This window comes from Bactrocera oleae, chromosome 2 (assembly GCF_042242935.1).
Source record: "Bactrocera oleae isolate idBacOlea1 chromosome 2, idBacOlea1, whole genome shotgun sequence".
NCBI lineage: Eukaryota > Metazoa > Arthropoda > Insecta > Diptera > Tephritidae > Bactrocera > Bactrocera oleae.
The window spans coordinates 93,628,102-93,648,301 of NC_091536.1; the positions used below are offsets into that span (position 1 = coordinate 93,628,102).

General features: G+C 36.0%; 1 protein-coding gene across 1 annotated transcript in view; it reads left to right on the forward strand.

The window, feature by feature from the left end:
• The window catches only part of LOC106622699 (uncharacterized), a 150,178-nt gene that overhangs the window by 60,491 nt on the left and 69,487 nt on the right, over window positions 1-20,200 (forward strand). The window contains exon 2 of the mRNA XM_036356963.2: window positions 1,810-4,097. Coding sequence (XP_036212856.2) covers window positions 3,272-4,097 — 826 coding nt within the window. The 5' untranslated portion in view covers window positions 1,810-3,271. The remainder of the gene's footprint in view (window positions 1-1,809; window positions 4,098-20,200) is intronic.

Sequence of the window (20,200 nt, forward strand, 5' to 3'; positions counted from 1 at the left end):
TTGTTTATTTGCCTCGTTCAATTATTTAATGAGTTCGAAGGAAATGCAGTGAAAAGGTTTATAAGCTGCTCTCGATGATGTTGAGAGGTCTCTCATTTCACTGTGAGAGAAGTGTGTACTTTCATACAGATGTAAGGTTAGTATGTATTTGTGAGTTCTTTTCAATTTTATTAGAAAAATTCTTTTGTAATATGTGTTTCAATACTACTTTCATGCCCTCGTTATAGAATTCTATGAACAAGAGGGTATAAGATTCACTGATATTGCTAATAGAACAGTTCCTTTGAAGCAATACAAATAATTATCAGCAGGTAAAGAATCGCGGCAAGTTACCACCATGAAGAGTCTAGTTAAGTTCGCAGAATTTTTAATTTTAGAAAAACCCTTAAATTTTCCTCCGCAACAATAAACTATAGTTAACACTAAAATGTTTGGATTTTATTATATTAAATATACAACTGCTAAGTTTTACTAAAAATTAAGTGCTCAAATTTTAACTGAATTTTTTTTGTAATTTCGAAAGATATTTTCACGGTATCTCAGTAACCAAAAATAAAAGTTCTTCAAGGGCAATGCATTATTTCATCGTGCTAGTATTTCTGTACCGAAAATATAACTGATATCTTCCAGATTTCTCTGAAGTCACAAAATATTTTTTGTGAGTATTTAATTGTCTAAACATGTTTTAAAAATATTTGATTAAATTCAATAACTTTTAATTCGGACTCGAACACTTCAAGCTTTGTGTAGCCAACATTCGGCTGATGGGGGTGTATTATGACCTTCCAGCAGTAAACCATAACAACTTTTCACCATTTCTTTATGATCGTACCCACGACTTATCGAATAAGCCTCTGTCCGCAATTTCAATTAATAAAATTAAAAAACTTTCGAGTACCAGTATTTATATACTATTATATATATATATATATATTACTTCGAAACTTATCTTTGTTATGCTTTTTCAGATACTCCATAAAGTATATATAAATAAAATTATCAGCGTGACTAGCCGAGTTGATTTAGCCATGCCAGTTTGTTCGCCTATCCAACAGTCCACCTATCCCCTTAGTTTTTGAGGTATCAATCAGAAAATTTGCACATGTCCTCTTGTTTCCAAAGTGCAACGCATTTGTCGAAATCGCCGATACCAGACCATAACTGCATACAGTTGCCATAGAGACTAATCGATCGAAAAAAATTCTTATTCAGAAAACTTTTTCATTTGACACTACAAGTATATCTCTACGAAATTTGGCACAGAGTTTTGCCCAAAACTATGCTGTATAAACTGCGAGCATACTGTTCAAATCGGACCACTTTAGCATACAAACTGATCGTTCCAACTCAAGATAACGATCTTTTTATACCCTTTTAAGCTTTAAGAAATTCACTAGTGAAAGGTATTTTAGTTCCAGTATAACCGAAGTAATCGTTTATTCTTTTCTCTTTTTTTTAATATCGTCTGGTGAATATTTTTCATAGGTAGAAAGATTACTAATAATAGAAGAGTACCAACTAAAACAATTTTCGGGAATTGCCGCTCAGTTTATTTACTCGATAAAAATCAATTAAGCCGCAATTAATTGCTGCCAAATTTCAAACTAACCAAATATTTTCACAAAACTGAATGAGTTTCTGCTTCGAAGTCATTAAAATCAACTCAAAGGCAGGAACATCAATCAAAAGAGGTACCCTTTGGCGACACAAAAATATATTTTAACGCGTGCAGGCATTCATAGCTACAACCTATTTATTTCTACGACGCATATTTATGGCAACTAATATTAAGTTTTTATGATTTTTCAGGTGTACGCAACACGAGGTCAAAAATTACATGACGGTCTGCCAACACAACAAGAAAGACGATACTATCAATAGCTCGTCAAAAGGTTCAATCAAACGGGATAGATTTAATTCGCACGTGTAAACCCCAATTTTCTAAAAACAACAATTACAAATAACAGACCACTGCAACAACAGCGTGGAAAACAATGAGTCAACATAACAAATCCGTGCCATACAGACAACCAACAACATAAAAACAAAATAAACAACGAAAGCGAAAGCAAATGTCAACAACAACAACATAAAAGCAGCAACACAATTGCGTGCAAAAGGAAATTAGCTCAACAACTGAAATTACCAAGTTTGGAAGTCTGAGAATACGCCTAGCCGCACACAGCATGCTTCCAGCGCAACATGAGTTTTTGCTTGGCAACATGTTGCTAGGCGCTGTCGGCAACAAAACAGCAATGCTGACGATGACGGCGTCGTGCTAAGCGAAGTGGAAGTCCCAAGTAACAGACAGGAAAACCAACAAACGAAGCGGCGAACGCGTGAGGGTGTGAGCGCGCCTGCATATATGTGTGTGTATGTATGTGTGCGTCTGTAGGCAGCGAAGTGACAACATTTTGAGGGCGCGACAAGCAACAGCCACAGACTCAAAGTAGCTGGTGGTGTTGGAGCGCAGCTGACTGGATGTGTAGAGCTGGCTGGCTGGCTGGCTAGCGGTAAAGTGGCGTTCGTGCTTGCTCGTGCGGTTAGTCGTATGCTTGACAGTTCCGAAGCGGGTTTGTGTTAACGGAAGAGCGCAAAGTACAACAGATTTCGTATGTGAACAATTATGGTACTTATGAAAAACGAAAGATTGTCGTGTCAATTTCGTATGGCAAAAAATAAACTACAGAGTGAACCAAGTGTTTGAAAATCTTTGTGAAGCAACCTAACGGTACAACGTATTTTAAATGGTTGCAAGGGTGAATATTTGACTTTTTTATTAAAAATTAAAAACAGTGTTAAAAAAAGTTTAAAAATTACAAAAAAGAAGCAACAACAGAATATAGCTTCATATAATAATTTTGAACGAACAAGTTCAACAATTAACTAGTGACAAGTGTTTTGAGTGATTTTATTAAACGTGCAACACGCGCTAAAAATATTTCAAGCACTCGTATATGCATGTAACTAGTGGGAAGAGCAAACGGAAAAACGCGAATATTAAAAAAAGCAGAAACAGTAAAACAAAAGTTCAAATCAAATTGTGAATAGTGACAAAGTGTCAACGCTGCTGGTGACACTTTGTCTGTCGAGCGCAAATGCACGTATTCACGCACGCACATCAACAATTTAACGCAGCTTAACATTGCCAGCATTGCGGTTGCGGCAACTTTTACCGCTCGACTATCTCTGTGTGTCGGTCTATCCATCGCGCTGTCTGCTTGCCGTGTTCTTCGCACTTAATTAATGTCAAGTGGGCATCACTTGCATTATGCAATTTAAGGCGACAACTCGTTTCGCGTACGCCAACTGCAGCAAAATTAACAACAACAAAAGTGCCAGCAACAACAACAACTCGAGCAATTATAGCGAAAGCAACAGCAACAAGAACAACAAAAAAGCTGTCACAAAGCGTCGTGATTTCACGGTGATGTATGCACAGCTACGCGCAAAGCAACAACAACCAGAGCAACAACAAAACAAACAACTCGTGCAACTCCGCGTGGCACACAAAATGCAACTTACAACAAATACAAATACGGAAGTGAAGTGCATTTGCGCGTCACCACGCAGCAACAACAACAACCACTGCAAAACCTACAACTCACAAAGTGACGCATACACTAGCACAGCGGCGACAATAGTTTGCAACATGGCAGCTGCCACAATCCCAACAGCAATGACTGATGACAGTGGGTGTTGCAAGTATACAGGCAACAGCAATATGCAGCGTTGTGGTAAAGATGTTGATTACATTGCTGCTCCTGCCGCGGCAATGGCGGTGGCGGTGGCGATGCGAACACAATGTTGCAAGCAAGACATGCAAGACAGCCTTAGCAAGTACAATAAGAACAATCAGCATACATGTGCAGTCAACTGGAAAAACAATTTTGTGGCAAGTGAAAGTGCGAAGAAAGATTGCAAACATTCCGCAGTGATTAGAAGCAGTGGCAGCGGCGAAAATTTACTGGCAACTGCAGCACCAGCAGCAACTGAAATTAAAACTAAAACAACTAGCATGCACAACGCATTCGACATTGGCAACTGGAAGAGCATATGCTATATGATGCTCTTGTTGTTCTGCTTTACATGGCATGGTGAGTGAAAATTTTAGAGTTCATTCAAGGTCACTTTGTATGTGTGGTATATATGCATATCAGACACTCAGAGCGCAATTTTAGCTTAAAAAGTTTCGATAGATCTTCAAAAGTCGATTACTTGTATTTTACTCAACCGATCACAAGTTATGCTGCAATTCTCAACCGGGTAATAAGAAATGATTAATCACTATAAAGAACCGAATGGCTCTCATAATCTTTTCTTGAAGCCGACAAATTTTTAAAACCTGACCTTGATTTTTAATTTTCCAACAATGAATAAGTATATTTTTTCTACTTGTTTGCTTTAAGTCCCTTCACAAGGTTATTGTGTGGAAATATTATTCAGAGAATTTCATAATAAAGATTTATTCGTCAGAACAACCTCATAGGTTATAAATGTTATACTACTACAGTAATTTAAAAATTGTTGTTAAAACGAGTTATATTATTTGCCTAGGTTGACCCCGAATATAAGATATTAACCCCAACCCAGAAAATATTACATGTCCTGTGGCATGAAAAATTATGATTCAGTTATTTCTGTGATGATTGTGGTGTAGAACAGTTTTCTTTTGTAGATAACACTAATCGATTATTTTCCACTACTCCATTAAGAAAATTCGTCTTAGTTTTTTCTGTAATAAGATTACATCACGTTTTGTAAAATTAAATTAAAACCACCCGAAAATATTTCAAGGTCATGGCCTGAGCTTTTCAAGTCATCAAATCATTTTACCATTATACTTTCGCAACATGTTGCTACAGAGCATAATAGTTTTGTTCACCTAACGGTTGTCTGTAACACCTTAGACTAATCAACATAGCTATTGGGTTATATACCAAATACAAGTGTAAATGATCAGGATGACAAACCGAGTTGAAATCAGGATGTCTGCCTCTCCGTCCGTCCATCTGTCTGTGCAAGCTGTAACTTGAGTAAAAACTGAGATATCCTAATGCGAGTTGGTACACGTATTTCTGGGAGAGGACGAGTTCGTATATAGGCATAATCGGATCACTGCTGCGCGTACAAACCGCCACTAACTAAAAACCTATAAATTACCACAAACAAGTCGATCGTAATAACAAGAGCCAATTGTGGAAAACTGACAAAAAGTGAGCATGGTCCCGCCCCCTAATAGGTGGACTGTATATATCGCCCACACCATTCAAGCTATATCACCCAAATTTGCAAAGGACAAATCAATTCGACAGTTCTTGCGCCAGCGTGAAAATAGGTGAAATCCGATTTCACTCCCTATAAAATAGTTTTCTTAAAATCTACTAAAAGTGCAAAAAATATATAACTAAATGCGCCAGAGATATACAATTTTACACTCGAGATGTTATAAAAAAGGCTTTATAGGAGCCGGTATCCAATTTGGACCGTGGCCGTGGCACCGTCCACTTTTGAGTGAAATTACATAAGTATCTCCGAACGTACTCTCAACCAAATTGGGTACCTAGAACTAATTTGACATTCTCATATTACAGTGAAATTGCACTGCAACCCCGCCTACCTCCCGTATAACACAACTTTAAATTCCATCTGATATATTTACTTTACAGTATACAAATCAAGCGCCAATTAGAATATTGGGATAGGCATTTGCTCGAATGATTACCTTTACGTTCCACCGAAAATATCGATCAATGCTTGAGATATATTATTGGACTAATATATATTAAGAGAGAATCCTTTTTTCATAATAATATGTCTGTATGTAAAAAATTCGTTGAATCGAGTCAATATTTCTCTTAGCTCCCATATATCAATAGAAATATTGATTCTCGAACTTCCGGTTGACTTTATACCGCATACATCGGCCAATAATCTTAATTAAATTGAGTGAGCGTATTGTTTTCTTAACAGTGCATCTCTGCACTTAAAATGGATAAAATCGGGTGAAAACTTGCACTAGCCTCCTAATAATATCAGATTTTTATCAGATTTTCAAACATCCGGTTGACTTTACTTCTTATATATTGTTGAAGGTATGTGATGGTCCTTAATGGAAAACAGAGGGCATCTGTTTTAACTAATAATATGTAGTAATGTTAAAACTCAATAAAATTACGCCAATCTCCCATATACCTAATAAAAGATTTTAATATTTCCGTATACCGTATATATGTAAGATATTTTAGCAAAATTTAGTGAATGTATAATATTTGATTTACCTTAATTTAATGAAAGTATGTGAAATTATATTATGCTACATACAAATAGTAATTTATTCTAGTATACCGCTGAATATGATTGGAGTGGAGGGTAAGCATTGGTCTTCATCTCATATCCCTAATATCATCAACTCAATATATTAAATATATAAAAATATTAAATTTAGCCTTTTTGGTTAAGTTTATGTCAGATATATCTTATTTGAAGATGATTTTAATATAATTTTTGATGACAGGCAGTAAAATATAGTTATAAAATTTATTGGGTCTATGTCCTATAATATAACATAATAAAATATCAAATTTGAGCGTAATTTTTATTCACGATTTCGTCGTATTATGAATGTTGAATTCTTTCGCCACAATTTTTTTTAAAAGAAGTCTTGCCAACATCTGAAGGTATACACAAGAATTTGATCCTTGAAAATTACAAGAGCATACAGTCGTTAAAGTCGAACTTAGCTTTTTCCTGACTTGTTTTAACAAAGTAGAGATGGGAACTCTAATAAAGTTGTCGAATTACGAAACGGGAACTGTTCGGCTATTTACCGCTTAGCTCAGTTAGGTATTATCGCTAAATATGTCTCTACAAGCCATCAACAACACAAAAACAAATCTAAAAATATATATAGCTATGGAGCAGAGACTAAATAGCTCTCAATCAAACGTTTTGCTGCAGTGTCACAAACAACTAAGGCAACAACAACAATAACAATGACATGCAATCTCACTACACTTTGAATTGAAATAGAAAAATGCACACGAGACTGGATTTGCGAACATTTAACTGTATGTATGTGTGAATGTGTTCCTCTTTTTAGAGGAAATAAGAGGAAACGATGCAATGTGGCGCCACACGACGGCGTTCAAAACGCCAAAAGCGAAGCGGAAGGAAGGCGCAACAAAGAGCAATAGAGACAACGAAACAAATCAAACGTGCAAATGGCGAAGCAAAGCAGCGACGGTAAAGAAGAAGAAGACTATAAAATAGTGATGGAAAGTAAGTAAAAACGCCAGCAACAACCACAACAAGCAACAAGAGAGCACATTTTGACACAGAAAAGCAAAAAGCAGTCGGCAATTGAATAAGACACAGCGTCGTCGCCGCCGCCGCCGGTGTAAAACAGCGAACGGCAACCACCAGAGGCCACACCCACTTTTACCACTAATGAATGGTGCCGAAGCCACCAAAGGCAGCACTCAGATGCAATGAAAAGAAAAACGGTGATGGAGCAAGTAGCGGCAAAAAATTTTGCACTAAAAAATTAAAGAAGGGGCCTAAACGGGGGTGTGAGCGCAACGCTTAGCCGTGTGTTTAAGCCAAATTGTGAGATAAACCACCGCTGAGCGCTCACACATGCCAGAGCACGCCAGACAGCAAGCGCATGTGTGCTTATGTACCGTTAGACAGCATGCTAGATCGCACAGATACGCCAGCGACAACGACACCCGTACACACGCGTCCACATACCAAGAGTCTGCTTTGGATTCGCACAAAAGAGCTGACAGCTAGCTTAGTTGGACATTCGACATTGCCAAATATATATGTCTCCACATAAACATATATATCTATATGTATGTGTGTGTGTGTGTATCTGCGGGGGTCACTAAGCTGGTGAATGCGGAAACTGCTGCTTTATTGCGCCGGCATTCAAGATGAATTTCTTTGCATTCTACGCTTTTATTTCGCCGCGTTTTTCACCCTGTGATTTGGGTTGGAATTTTTGCTGGTTGTTGCTGCTTTACTAGTGATATTCGCTTGTAGTGGCACGCGTGTGGCAGATATATAACTGTGTACGGGAAAATAAAGTGCCGCGCAATCAATGAAGATTGTAACTGGCAAGAATGCGCAAATGAATAAGGCAGTTTGAGTAGATGAATGAGTGTATGAATAAATGAGAGATTGGCATTGCGCCGGAGAATTGGTGGTTAGAAGAAATTTAGTGAAGAATATGTCGATTTAACTGAGTTAGTGCCGAAATGTGTTTTTATGCCAGTTTACATTAAATTCGCTGCTTAACTGTACACTGAAATATACCGTTTCAATTTGACTTGTGAGTTAACCATTATTTAATGGGGCTTAAGATCGGTGAATAACTTATCGATGGATACAATTTCTCATCGACAGACATTTTATTAGTGAACATACTTATACGTGATTTATTGACATGCATAAATTGGTTCAATATAAATCTTTATCACATATGGTACACCCATAACCTTCTAATGACTAAAAATTTTATTTTGAAGATAAATAATGTCGGCAAGCTGCCGCGTAGCTCAATTATGTAGTAGGATAACGCAGCAAAACAGCCAAGCTCCAACCTGTTCGCATTCTACCGGCAGCTACACTGAGATACTTAACCTTGCTTACTCATCAGCTTTACAGTGGCCTGGTTGGTACCCAAACCAATCTTATCCAGCAGTAATTTTAAGTTAAAACTTGCTACTATCGCCGTTCTACTATCAAAGTGGATAGTCGCTTCTCTAATGAAAACTGCCGGAGCAGTAGACCTACTGTTACCTTAAAGGCAGCAATTAAGCTTACAAGGTTCTCAAAAGTAGATGGTATAAAAGCAACTTTTGCTATGGTGTATGCATTAATTCGTGCGGCTTTTTTACGAAAATTAAGACTTAATTGTGAAAAAATTGTTATACATTTAATGTTCAAAGTATTGCCCATCGGAAGCTATGATGTTTGCTCATCTTTCTGGCAGTTTGTGGATCCCATCCCAAAAGAACTTCTCCGGCTTGGAGGTCAAGAAAGAATCAATCCAATTTCTGATACCCTGTTCTGAAGAGAAGCGTACTCCGGTGAGGGCATTCTGCATTGATCTGAACAAGTGGTAATTGGAAGGTGCTATGTATGGGCTATAAGGCGGGTGAGGTAGAACTTGCCACCCACAGTTTTCCAAATAGTTTTTAACTGGCCTTGCAACATGTGGCCGAGCGTTGTCATGATGAAAAATTATTGATTCGTGTCTGGTCGCATATTCTGGTCGTTTTTCCGCGATGGCCTTTTTCAAACGAATCAATTGTTTTCGGTAGAGGTCCCCATTGATCGTCTGACCCGATTTCAATAGCTCATAATAGAGCACACCCTTGTGGTCCCACCAAATACATAGCATAACCTTAGCAGCATGGATATTCGGCTTTGCCGTGGATGTTGATGGTTGGCCGGGCTTCACATACGATTTCTTACGCTTTGGGTTATCATAATGAATCCATTTTTCATCGCCAGTGACAATCCGATGCAAAAACGACTTCTTTTGGTGGCGTTGAAGCAACATTTCCGACATGCAGAATCGACGTTCGACGTCTCTTGGCTTTAATTCATAAGGCACCCAATTTCCAAGCTTCTGGATGAATCCTTGATTTTAATCGTCTGCAAACGGTTGCTTGATCAACTCCTAATACTTTTGCAAGTTCTTCTTGCGTCTGGCATGCATCTGCGTCGAGCAATGTCTTCAATTCTTCGTCTTGAAGTTTGTTTGGCTGTTCGGGTCGTTCTCCGTCGTCTAAGTCGAAATTGCCACTTTTAAACCGTGCAAACCACTTTTGACACGTTCGTTCGGATAAAGCATGGTCACCATAAACGTCCAGTAAAATACGATGGCTTTCGGCAGCACTTTTCTTCATGTTAAAATAATGAAGAAGAACTCCCCGCAAAAACACTTTATCTGGTACAAATTTCGACATTTTCAAATGAATGAAACAAATTGTTGTTCACGCTCAAACCATTTATATCTACTGAAAACGACGCGAAATGGCAGTACCTTTGAAATGAATATAGCCACAGATGAATACGACGCGAAATAATACTAGTAGAGCCCCCTCTTAGAAAACCGCACGAATTAATGTATACACCCAATATTTTGACCAATTGATTGTCTTGAAATCCTCTAAAATGGTGTCTGTTGTTTGTTGCAGCAGCAGAAAGTTTTAAGCTTAAATAATGTTAAGAAACGCTGCAGGTTTGACCCTACTTTTTTGGTTATAAGTACGCATAACTGATATATCCATGATTATGCATGACATACCTGCATTTGTTATGTTTTTCTGACTGCAATCTAGTTTCAACATAAAACTAGATAAAATCGGTCTGGCGCTACCTTTAACCTCATATGGCTAGATTAGTAAATATTTCAGATATTTAAGTTTTCATAGAAGTAATTTTGTTTATTTACAAAAATGCAGACCGTGTGTATAACTCTATATTGAGACATATATATATATGCTTCATCCAAATAAAAAAAATAGCGGTTTTTGGACTCAATTTTGCTTAAAGAATAACTCATTCGCCGGTTCTATTTGTTACAACTTGCCATCAGGGACTTATGCAAGATCGAATTTATATGTCGATATCTTCACCTTTACAAGTGCAAAAAAGAGGAGAAAGCAAATAAAGAAGGCCACCAAATTGACTTTGGTATTTCACTGTTCAACGTCAAGAGTACACTGTTATTTTAAGTCTAATAAGCAGCGGTTTTGCCTTGACTTGCTTTTTGTAACAGCTCAGTTTTCCGAGAGAAACGCAAAATATCAACTTACTCATGTAGATATACGAGTATACATAGATACGTAAGATTGCTGAGCCGGTAGCTTTCATTGCAATCGGCAGGTGCAGGATTCATCCGAAATTTATTGCACAATTTCCACGAAAAATGTGTATTTCAGAAACGCAGAGGCAAAGTGAAGAGTGCACGAAGAAAACAAACGTCCTTCAGTGGGCAGCCTACGCTGTACTTTGTATTTAATAAACTGCGGAGCGACTCTTCCAAGAGTAAGCGCTTCGATGGCTAAGCAAATACGATTACATTTAAAGCGATATTTTGTAGCAACACCAAAAAAAAAAAAAAACTGAGTGAAGAATGTCCTCCGTCACACCGCTTAGCAAGAAATGCAATAATTCGTAGCACACAAATAGGCGGCTAAGCAAAACTTGCCAGCAAGCAATTTTCGCTTCGCTTTCTCAAAGAATAAATAATAACTTGGAATAATTTGTTGCAGTAAAATCGTTGCAGGCGACAAACAAGTTGATGAGTCAGCGAAGAAGTCCAACGGCACTTGCTTTGGCGCAAATTACTTGCAGCAAGCCGAGATGTAGTAATCAGACGAAAATTTTTTACTCGCAATCTAAGATTGCATGTGCATTTCTATCTTTCACCATTACACACATACTTCTATATATATATATATCTTATATAAAATATAAAATGAAACGGAAAAAGTCGCTGCCGCATAACCTCCAGTTATTTAAGTTTTTTCATCAAACTCGCTACATTTTGCTGCTTATCTCAACTCGACGTAATGCCATAAGCCATGCATGTGAGTGCCGCTCTTCCCGAACTGCTACAGTTTCGACCTCAACCGCAGCTGCCACGAAGACTGCAGCCAACTGTGATTACATTTCTTTTCTTATAAAAAGCCACACACATACATAGCTACAATTTGTCTGAAATTGCTGTTGCAAGTTGCAATTGTGCAGGCAGCAGCAGCAATCAGACAGCGTTGTAGCCAGATTCTCGCATATGTGCTAAGAAATAAATTGACTTTTCCTTGCTCTGTGTCTTAGCGAGTGTGTTCTGAGTTTTTTGTGTGGATTAGAGAAAGACTCTTGGTACTTTTATTTTTTTCTTTTCTACATTTGAGTATAAATAAGAAGTAGCGCCGTTATTTTATATTTGTGGAGAATTGCTTGTAAGTGTTGAATGGTTAAAATTAAACCAAACATCAACAAAGTTAGTTTGAAGCGTTTTAGAAGAAAAATTATTCTAATCAAATCTAATTGCTGCTTTTGACTTATGGTGTATAATGTGCGTGGGAACGTGCATGACAGTTTTGACCTGCGTTTAGATTTAATGGCGATTAACTAGTTTATAAAAAAAATTTTCTCAATAAAAACTTCTAAATTTGGTAAAATTTTTTTTTAGTCCTTAATTTATGTTATGCCTAAAGATATGCTTGCTCACTTAGTCCTACTATCAAAGGCTTAAATACTTAACTAATAAATCATCTATCGTATCGAAGTAATATATAAAACTACTTACCGAATAGCTTGTCAAAAAATGAACTCTCCCCTATATGCATCTATGTGTTAGTAAACTGATAGGTGGGTAAAATTCGTGTATATCACTTTTTTTTTAAGCTGAAAGGAGCTCGATTGCATAGACCACAGCTCAACATTAACATTTGACTGACAGTGGAGCCTGGAATATATTCACCTGCCTCAGTTAGAAAGCGATTTCAAGTTCTGCAAAGAAAAGAGCACAGAAGATTAATTAGATATATAAGAATATATTAACCTCCTATCTTAAAGGGGTATTCTAGTCTAGAAACATGTATTTTAGGTAATTTTTACAGTGTCTTAAAAAAGGCCATCAACATTTTTACTACCGTATTTTTTAACAGTTATTCATGAATGTTACAAGAGTACAGAAAAAATTAAAAAAAAAATGGTAATAAAGTAGGGGCGTTTTGAAAATTGGCACATGAGCAAACCCATGATTTCAACCCTCCTAGCCAAGTAGTACTAGTATTTTTGTAAATAGTAAAAATTGAAATTGAGGCTTATTCATACTCGAGAGAGGCCTATAAAGCGGATTATCTTAAAATTTCAAGTAAATCGGTTCAGTAGAACTCAAGAAATCGTATCGAGGTATCGTATTGAAAAATTCTGGTCTGAGAAAAACGCATTTAAAGTTTCGCGTAAAGTCTTTTGTTCGAATAGACCCAGCCGAACCAGTTTGGAGGCCAGGTCAGTAAAATTTCTATATCTTCAAAAATGATTTACATTTTCAAAAATCGTCTCGTAGACATATTCTTAAATAGTTAATCTTTGGAAATATTAAAAAAAAAACGATTTTTTTGAAATTCTACACTAGAATTCCGCTTTAAGAGGGTACTGTAAAAATTAAATTGTGTTAGCTGTTTACAAATATTAATTAACACATTAATTGTGTTCATTTTTATAAAAAGAAAAGTAAAGAAATATTCGCCATAAAGAAGTATAGCAAAAACTTGTTTGGTTTATTTATTTGATATATAATCAAAAAGTCTTCGAAATCGGCGCTAATTTTTAAGCGAACTTAAACTTGAAAACTTCTAAGTATGGGGTATTGTATTTTAAATATACTCTAAGCCCAAAAGTATGCAGAGTAACATAGGTATAACGAAATATTGCCTACTTTTTGGCGCACATTAAGAATAAGACTTTTTTTACGATGTGCTATTGGCACACTTCTTTCCATAGTTTAGATGCTGTTCACTTAGAAACTTTTCAAAGTTTTTTCTAATATCAAATGAATAACAATTCCTTAAAATCTGAAATCGATTAACCCGTTAAGGAAGTAAACGAAAAGTTTCTGCATACTAAAAATAACTTTCAAAAATATTTAACAACTTTACTATTCTTTCAAGCTGCTCACGCTCACCTTAACTACAAAAAGTAGACACCAAACAGTTGACAAAAACAATAACAACAATGTTGAATATTATCCACCCTTATATATTCACAATTTGACACACTTTTAATATGGTAAATATCAAAGAGGTAGAAATTTTCAAAAGATTTATTTACAACATCTTATACACGGATCATTTGAGCAGGCACACAACAACAGCAACAAATACTGTTGAGAAGCTGGTGCGGCACAGAAACCAGAAGTAATATAGATTGAACAGAAAAAGACAAAATTAATCAGTTGAAATTCCGTCATTGGAGTTGAAATGAAAGCATACTCCGTTTGTTTATTACCGTGTGTCAATGTTTATCCTCGACTAATTGCCGTAAGCTGTGACTCAACAGAGCTGCTGCGCCAACAGTGTCACCCCTTATAAACAATGTTATAAAAAACACAAAATTCTCATTGCCTGTGTATGTGTGTTTCCTTTGCAGGAATTAAGACTTTATAAGCTTGCTATTTGCTGCGAATTACGGCTCATTGGGTTACTTTGTCTCCAATGAATGCCGGCGCGTGTGTGTGAATGGTGCAAATATCATTTTAATTGCAATCCTCTGTTACAATAGTGACGCTAATACACATTTCAACCCCCTCACACCACCACTAAGGAGCTAAACCAACAACAAACTGACACACCCTCACCGCCTTGCGTATCAATTACCACCCACACCCATACGCGCTCACACCACCAGCAGCACCAACACTGTCGCTCACAAGCGTACACTGCAGTTAGTCATAGCGGCATTGATACATTCATTGCCATCGAGCGTGTAATTAAAATTGAATTGCTTTTGCTTTACAAGCACGAATATATGCGGTTGTTTGTTGCAGCATTTTAGGCGTTATTTGGTGGAGCGCAAGGATGGGCGCACATCACTCACTTACTACACAAAACTATAAACTCGAACAGCCTGCGCTGTGGTGGAGGTGGCGGCATGTGGGTGTGTTGTTTGAGGCGTTGCTCATCAAATTGCTGACAATTTCGAAAAATTGGTGGTTGTTTTAGTGCCGCCCTGTGATTGTGTGGGTGTGTGTGTGTTTGTTGGAGTGCACGTCAGCGCTTAGTGTGCGTGTTTGCATTCGCTTGCGTGCATTATGATTTTTAATTAATAATAAATATTTGCATATCTCAAAAGCAAAATGTTTAACGAAGCGTCGTGGCCGCGCCGGAAAATGTTTGCCGCTTTTGTTAATTTTCTGCTCTGCCTTTGTTGCTGTTTTGTGTACTTTCGGCACGTAGCAATGGCAAATTTTGTTACATAATCCGCCGTAAATCAGGTAAATATTTTTGTTGAGCGCAAATATTTTAAAGTTTTAGCTAAAGTTAACAATGCCTCTGTCATCTTTGCAATTTTTTTATTTTTATTTTTAAGCTTTTTTTTAACCAGGGTGTGTGATTGACTTTAAGAACTTTGACATCTTAAAAGAGCACTTTTAATTTTGAGTTGATTGGCAATAACTTTTTTCCCAAAATATTCAAAAAGCTTTAAAATTTTTAAAAGATCTCTATTCAATATTATTAATATTAATAAAAGCACCTATGTTTTAAGTATATATTTAGACGAAAAGAAGCAGTATGTATAACTTGTATTCAAAAGTACTGAACTAAACAACTGAGTAAACCTTTTGGTAGAGCATTTTCTTTACAGTTAAAAGTCCTTACGAATAAGCTGACAAATTCGATAAAGTTATTTTAGTTTTTAGGCAATGCTCTAACCTCAAATGCTTATGTATAGATAAACCAAAGTTAAAGCTTAAAATGAATATTTCATACTGAAAATCTTTTTTAGTGAAAGCTCACCATTCTTTTTCACACGCACTAATTCATCCTGGAAAGCTTTCATATTGAAAGATGACACTAACTAGTGCATACTGAGAAGCTTTCATATTGAAAGCCCAGACTAATTACTTCATGTTGGGAAGCTTTCATAGTGAAAACTAACACTAATTTCTTCATGCTGACGTGCTTTGGCAATGAAACTACACACTTACTACTTTATACTGAGAACCCTTAATAGTAGTAGCTCACACCATTAAGCTTATACTAAGAAACTTTCATATTGAAAACTCATATAAGTACATTCTCAAACAGATTTGGTTCAATTGTGTGGCTTTTCTGTTATGCGACTGCGACTAACTCAAAAGAGAAACAAAAGCAACATTTTATTCCAGAATATTTTTAATAAAGCATAGGCATATATCTGGGGAGCAAACATTACAAAACTTAGTATTTAACTGGTGAAAACGATGGACTGGGAACAACTTTTTTGATTCAGTCCTTTTATTGTTTATTGATACCAAGTATATTATATAGCCACGACCTCTGCAGTCATTAATATATTGGAAAATACTAAGTCAGTTTAAACAAACCTTGGATGTGAAGATTCTTTCTTTGCTTCTCTTCGATATCCAGTTGAGCGTTGTGTTCTTAGCTCTAGATGATAGTCCGAAGACTGAATCAACAAACTTTATTTAAGAGAATTGTGTTTGTTTTCTGTACTTTTTTCGCCTGACAAAGCTATAAACTATGCACTTAATTTGCACAGTAAGTTGCACTTCCTACACAAGCATTTTCACAAAAACAAAAATACATATACTAAAATATAAATTTACGCACTAAATGAATCCACTTTGCAAATATCGAGTTTCGAGTCAATTATGTGCGTTGAATTAGTAACTAAGCAGCATTACAATTCGCATGAATCCATACAACTATTATCAACTGCAAATATTGGCAGGTCAAATACGCACACAAAGGTGTGCATATGTGCATGTGTGTGTTAAGTGCATCTTTTGTCATAATGCACATGTTAAATATTGCATATTCGCCTAATTAAACTCATAAATATTTTGTTAACTGGCGCATCTGCCAACGCGCCTAAATGTATGCAATGCCACAATAATTTTTGTGACACATTTCAAATAACAAAACGGCATACATTCACCAAAAAACTAATTACCACGCTAATATGTATGTGTGTGTGTGTGTGCGCGTAAATTTATGCGTTCGCTTGTCGTTGAACGCGCGGATGCCTTTAAAATTGTGGCAAATGAAAACAAAGCTCCACACACACACCAGCAAAGCATAATGAAATTCGGTTATTTCACTTATCTGTCCGAATTTGTCAGGCCGGACAAAATGCGCGGATAACTAAGCAAATAAGCAGAAATATTATGCAGCGCGCAAATCTGCGGAATCACCAATATCTATGTGTGTATGTATGTATTGTACCATATATGAATATGTGCCGGTGTTGGTGATTGTTTCCAAATGCTGAGTTATTTTTGTTTATTAGTTGTCCTGTCGCAGCGTGTATTAAAGCCATGTACAGTTACATTGGCATTATTTCGGAATAATCAACAAATATTTTTGCGCCCAGGCAACATACAATTACAACAATAACAAGTCAGCTGATGCACAGGTTTGTCAGTCTAAAATAGTGTACCTGAATTGTTGGAGCTAAATTTCGCATTCCAATAAAAACAAGCATAAATCAAACATGTAACAAACATGTGTGCACAATTACACAACTGTAAACAGATTATATAAGTGTGTGCATATGAGCATATCCCTCTAATAAAAGCAGTGGAAATGTATGCATTTTGCACCTTAATTTATGCAAATATTCTATTAAAAATAGCAAATAAATAAACACGCACACATACATACATGCACGTAAATACAAGTACATATAAATTAGAAATATACATGCAATATACATATACACATGCATTTATTTATGAAGCTGCCTAAGCGCGACAGCAACAGCGGCCTCATGTGGTGGGGTGGCAAGTTGATGCATCGCTTAATAAAAGCAACGGGGTTTTCCGCCAACAAAGCGCTATATTCTATTGGAAATTTTAAGAGGCAAATACAATTGCTGTCAGCTGTGGTTTTAAATACGCGGACTCACTGTTAAGCTGAGTGGCATTGTCTCTCTTTGTGTTGTTTAACCCTTGTAGTTATTTGAAATAAAAGTACATATATATTGAGTCCTATTCCTCACTGTGACTTGTTGAAATAATTATCTTAGTGTAGTTCTTAACGGAAATTGTAAGAGGGAGGCAATTTTCGCCCAGAACTTACTAAATAAACTGTTTGATAACACCAGGCAGCTACGGTACTTCAAAAGAACAGCCCTTAGTACAACAATAGTTTGGCTACTCAAAGCTCTATTAATTGGAGAATTGGTTGCTTTATAAGCGTAGGCTGAAATCTAGACCACCAGTTTTTAGATCAGATTATATAAGCTTAGGTTCATTAATCGTTGCTTCAACACAAATAAACCGGTGTAAAAATTATATATCTACCCGATGGCACGCAGCAATCTCATATATAATGAAAACGTGTATCCCAGAGAACCTTCAAGTTTAATTTTTTCAAAAGACATTGTTTCATCTTAGCTAAATCAAATCCTATTGGTTTGGTTGATTTTATGTGCGGAGTCTCACACCCATGCTTTTACTCGTCAGTCAAGTTACCATACATTTTTTTATTGGAATTGGTTTAGGATTTTAACCTATCACTGTAGACATCACACCCATCAGCGGTAATAGATTAATAAGCTGAATTGATGTTTGCTCCAAAACTTCTAATTTTTTGCCCGCTGTTATTTATATATTCTAAAGGCACACTTGGTTAACTACATAATTCCCGAGAGACAACTTGAAAATTAATCAATCACCCTATTTGAAGATGTTCCACTCATAAAACCGCTTGACTAACTGACCTACATAGAAGTTTGTTTCTTCTGGAATAAGGTTTTAGTTGAAATAATTTATCCACACAAACGGATCAAAAGCAAATAGAACTAGCTTGGGATTAGATCTTAGAATGCTTCTATGATCTTGAATTTTTGTATGTTGCGGTCTATCCTGAAACATTGTTATCCAACAATACTACATCCCCACTGAATCTATATGATATAGTAACGCATGTCACTATCTTCTATTCAATTCTGTTTGACTATTTTAAGACCGGAATTAGAGTTGACTTTTCCTGTGCACTTAAAGTCAACATAGTCTTTATAAACTACATATCAAAGAAAAAATAATATCTCAATTATCAAAATCGAACAATCTATTAAAGTCGAGAGCATAATAATCAGAAAATATAAGAAAAGTATTTAAACCCCCACCCCCCAACAGTCACTTAACAACTTTTCATAAACAAAGAAACCCACACAAGGGTTAATCAGTTGTGATATTATAGGCATTTAAATATTTTGCTTTAGCTGCATATTTTCCAAAGAATTGAAATGTGCTTTGGGAGCATATTTTGCAGTTCATTTACGTTTCAATTGTTTTTGTTGTATTTATTGCATATATGTAAATGCTTTTTTGCAATTTGTGGCTTAAAAATTACATTAACATTTCATGCAATTTTAATGTATTCACTTAGAAATTCGTTTATTCGCAGCAATCTCACACACACTCGCACATTTAAACACACATTCAATCGCATCCATGTAATCATACAAATATCTATGTGTGTATGTCTGTGTGGGTATGTGTGCTACTAATGCAATATTAAATGAAATGTGGTAGCACTATTGAATGTTGCGGAAAGCCTGTCTTCTGTCAGCGTAATTGAGCGCGTTCGTGTGTTTGTGTTAGTCATGAGCTTGGGGCAGTGAGCGGTGTGAGGCGACAGAAGCTAAACAATGAAGTGAAATTAAACAACCAAAGCTCATTTGCATTATTTTAGTTAAAAACAAGTGTTTTGAGTGCTTACGCGTATAGTTGTTTATTTACTGTTATAACTACTATAACTTTTCGCGCCGCGTAAATTGTTAATTATTTTTTGGTGTACTCGTAGTATATTATTATATTCGAAATTAAATATTTTTGTCATAAATATTTTGAAAAGTTTTTCGCTTGTAAAATAAAAGTAAAGCTAAGGTTTTGTTATCTATATTCTACATATATTTACTTTGATAAAATAATATTATTTATATTATGTAAATGCCCTTATACGGCCATTCAGAAGCAGCATGTCCTTATTAATTGTTTCCATTAAAGCCTCAGCATACCCTGCATTCCTTTCTAAATGAAATTATAATAATTGAAATTAATTATATCGTTTGGAATGAATTCAATCTCAAGCACTTAGACAGAATGTATAAAGAAGCTAATTTACTGCTTCATTCTGATAAATTTATCAAAGGAAGGTCGTAAGAAATCGTGAAAATCAGCTGGTGCTGGAAATATGTTGGGTCGCAGCAAGCAATATACTTGTGTAAAAATTAAGATCTTTTAGAAAGACATCATCTAAAATTTTTTGGAAATTTACGAGTATATAATTTAACATACGAGCAGATATATACATCTCTCTTCCTCTTAGGAACAGCGGTACAGTTTAAGCTTTTATCATTATATGGAGTTCTCTTGCTAAAAACCTTATATTAAACTATATTTGAGATGCCCATAATCTACATAAAATCACGTGTTCACATT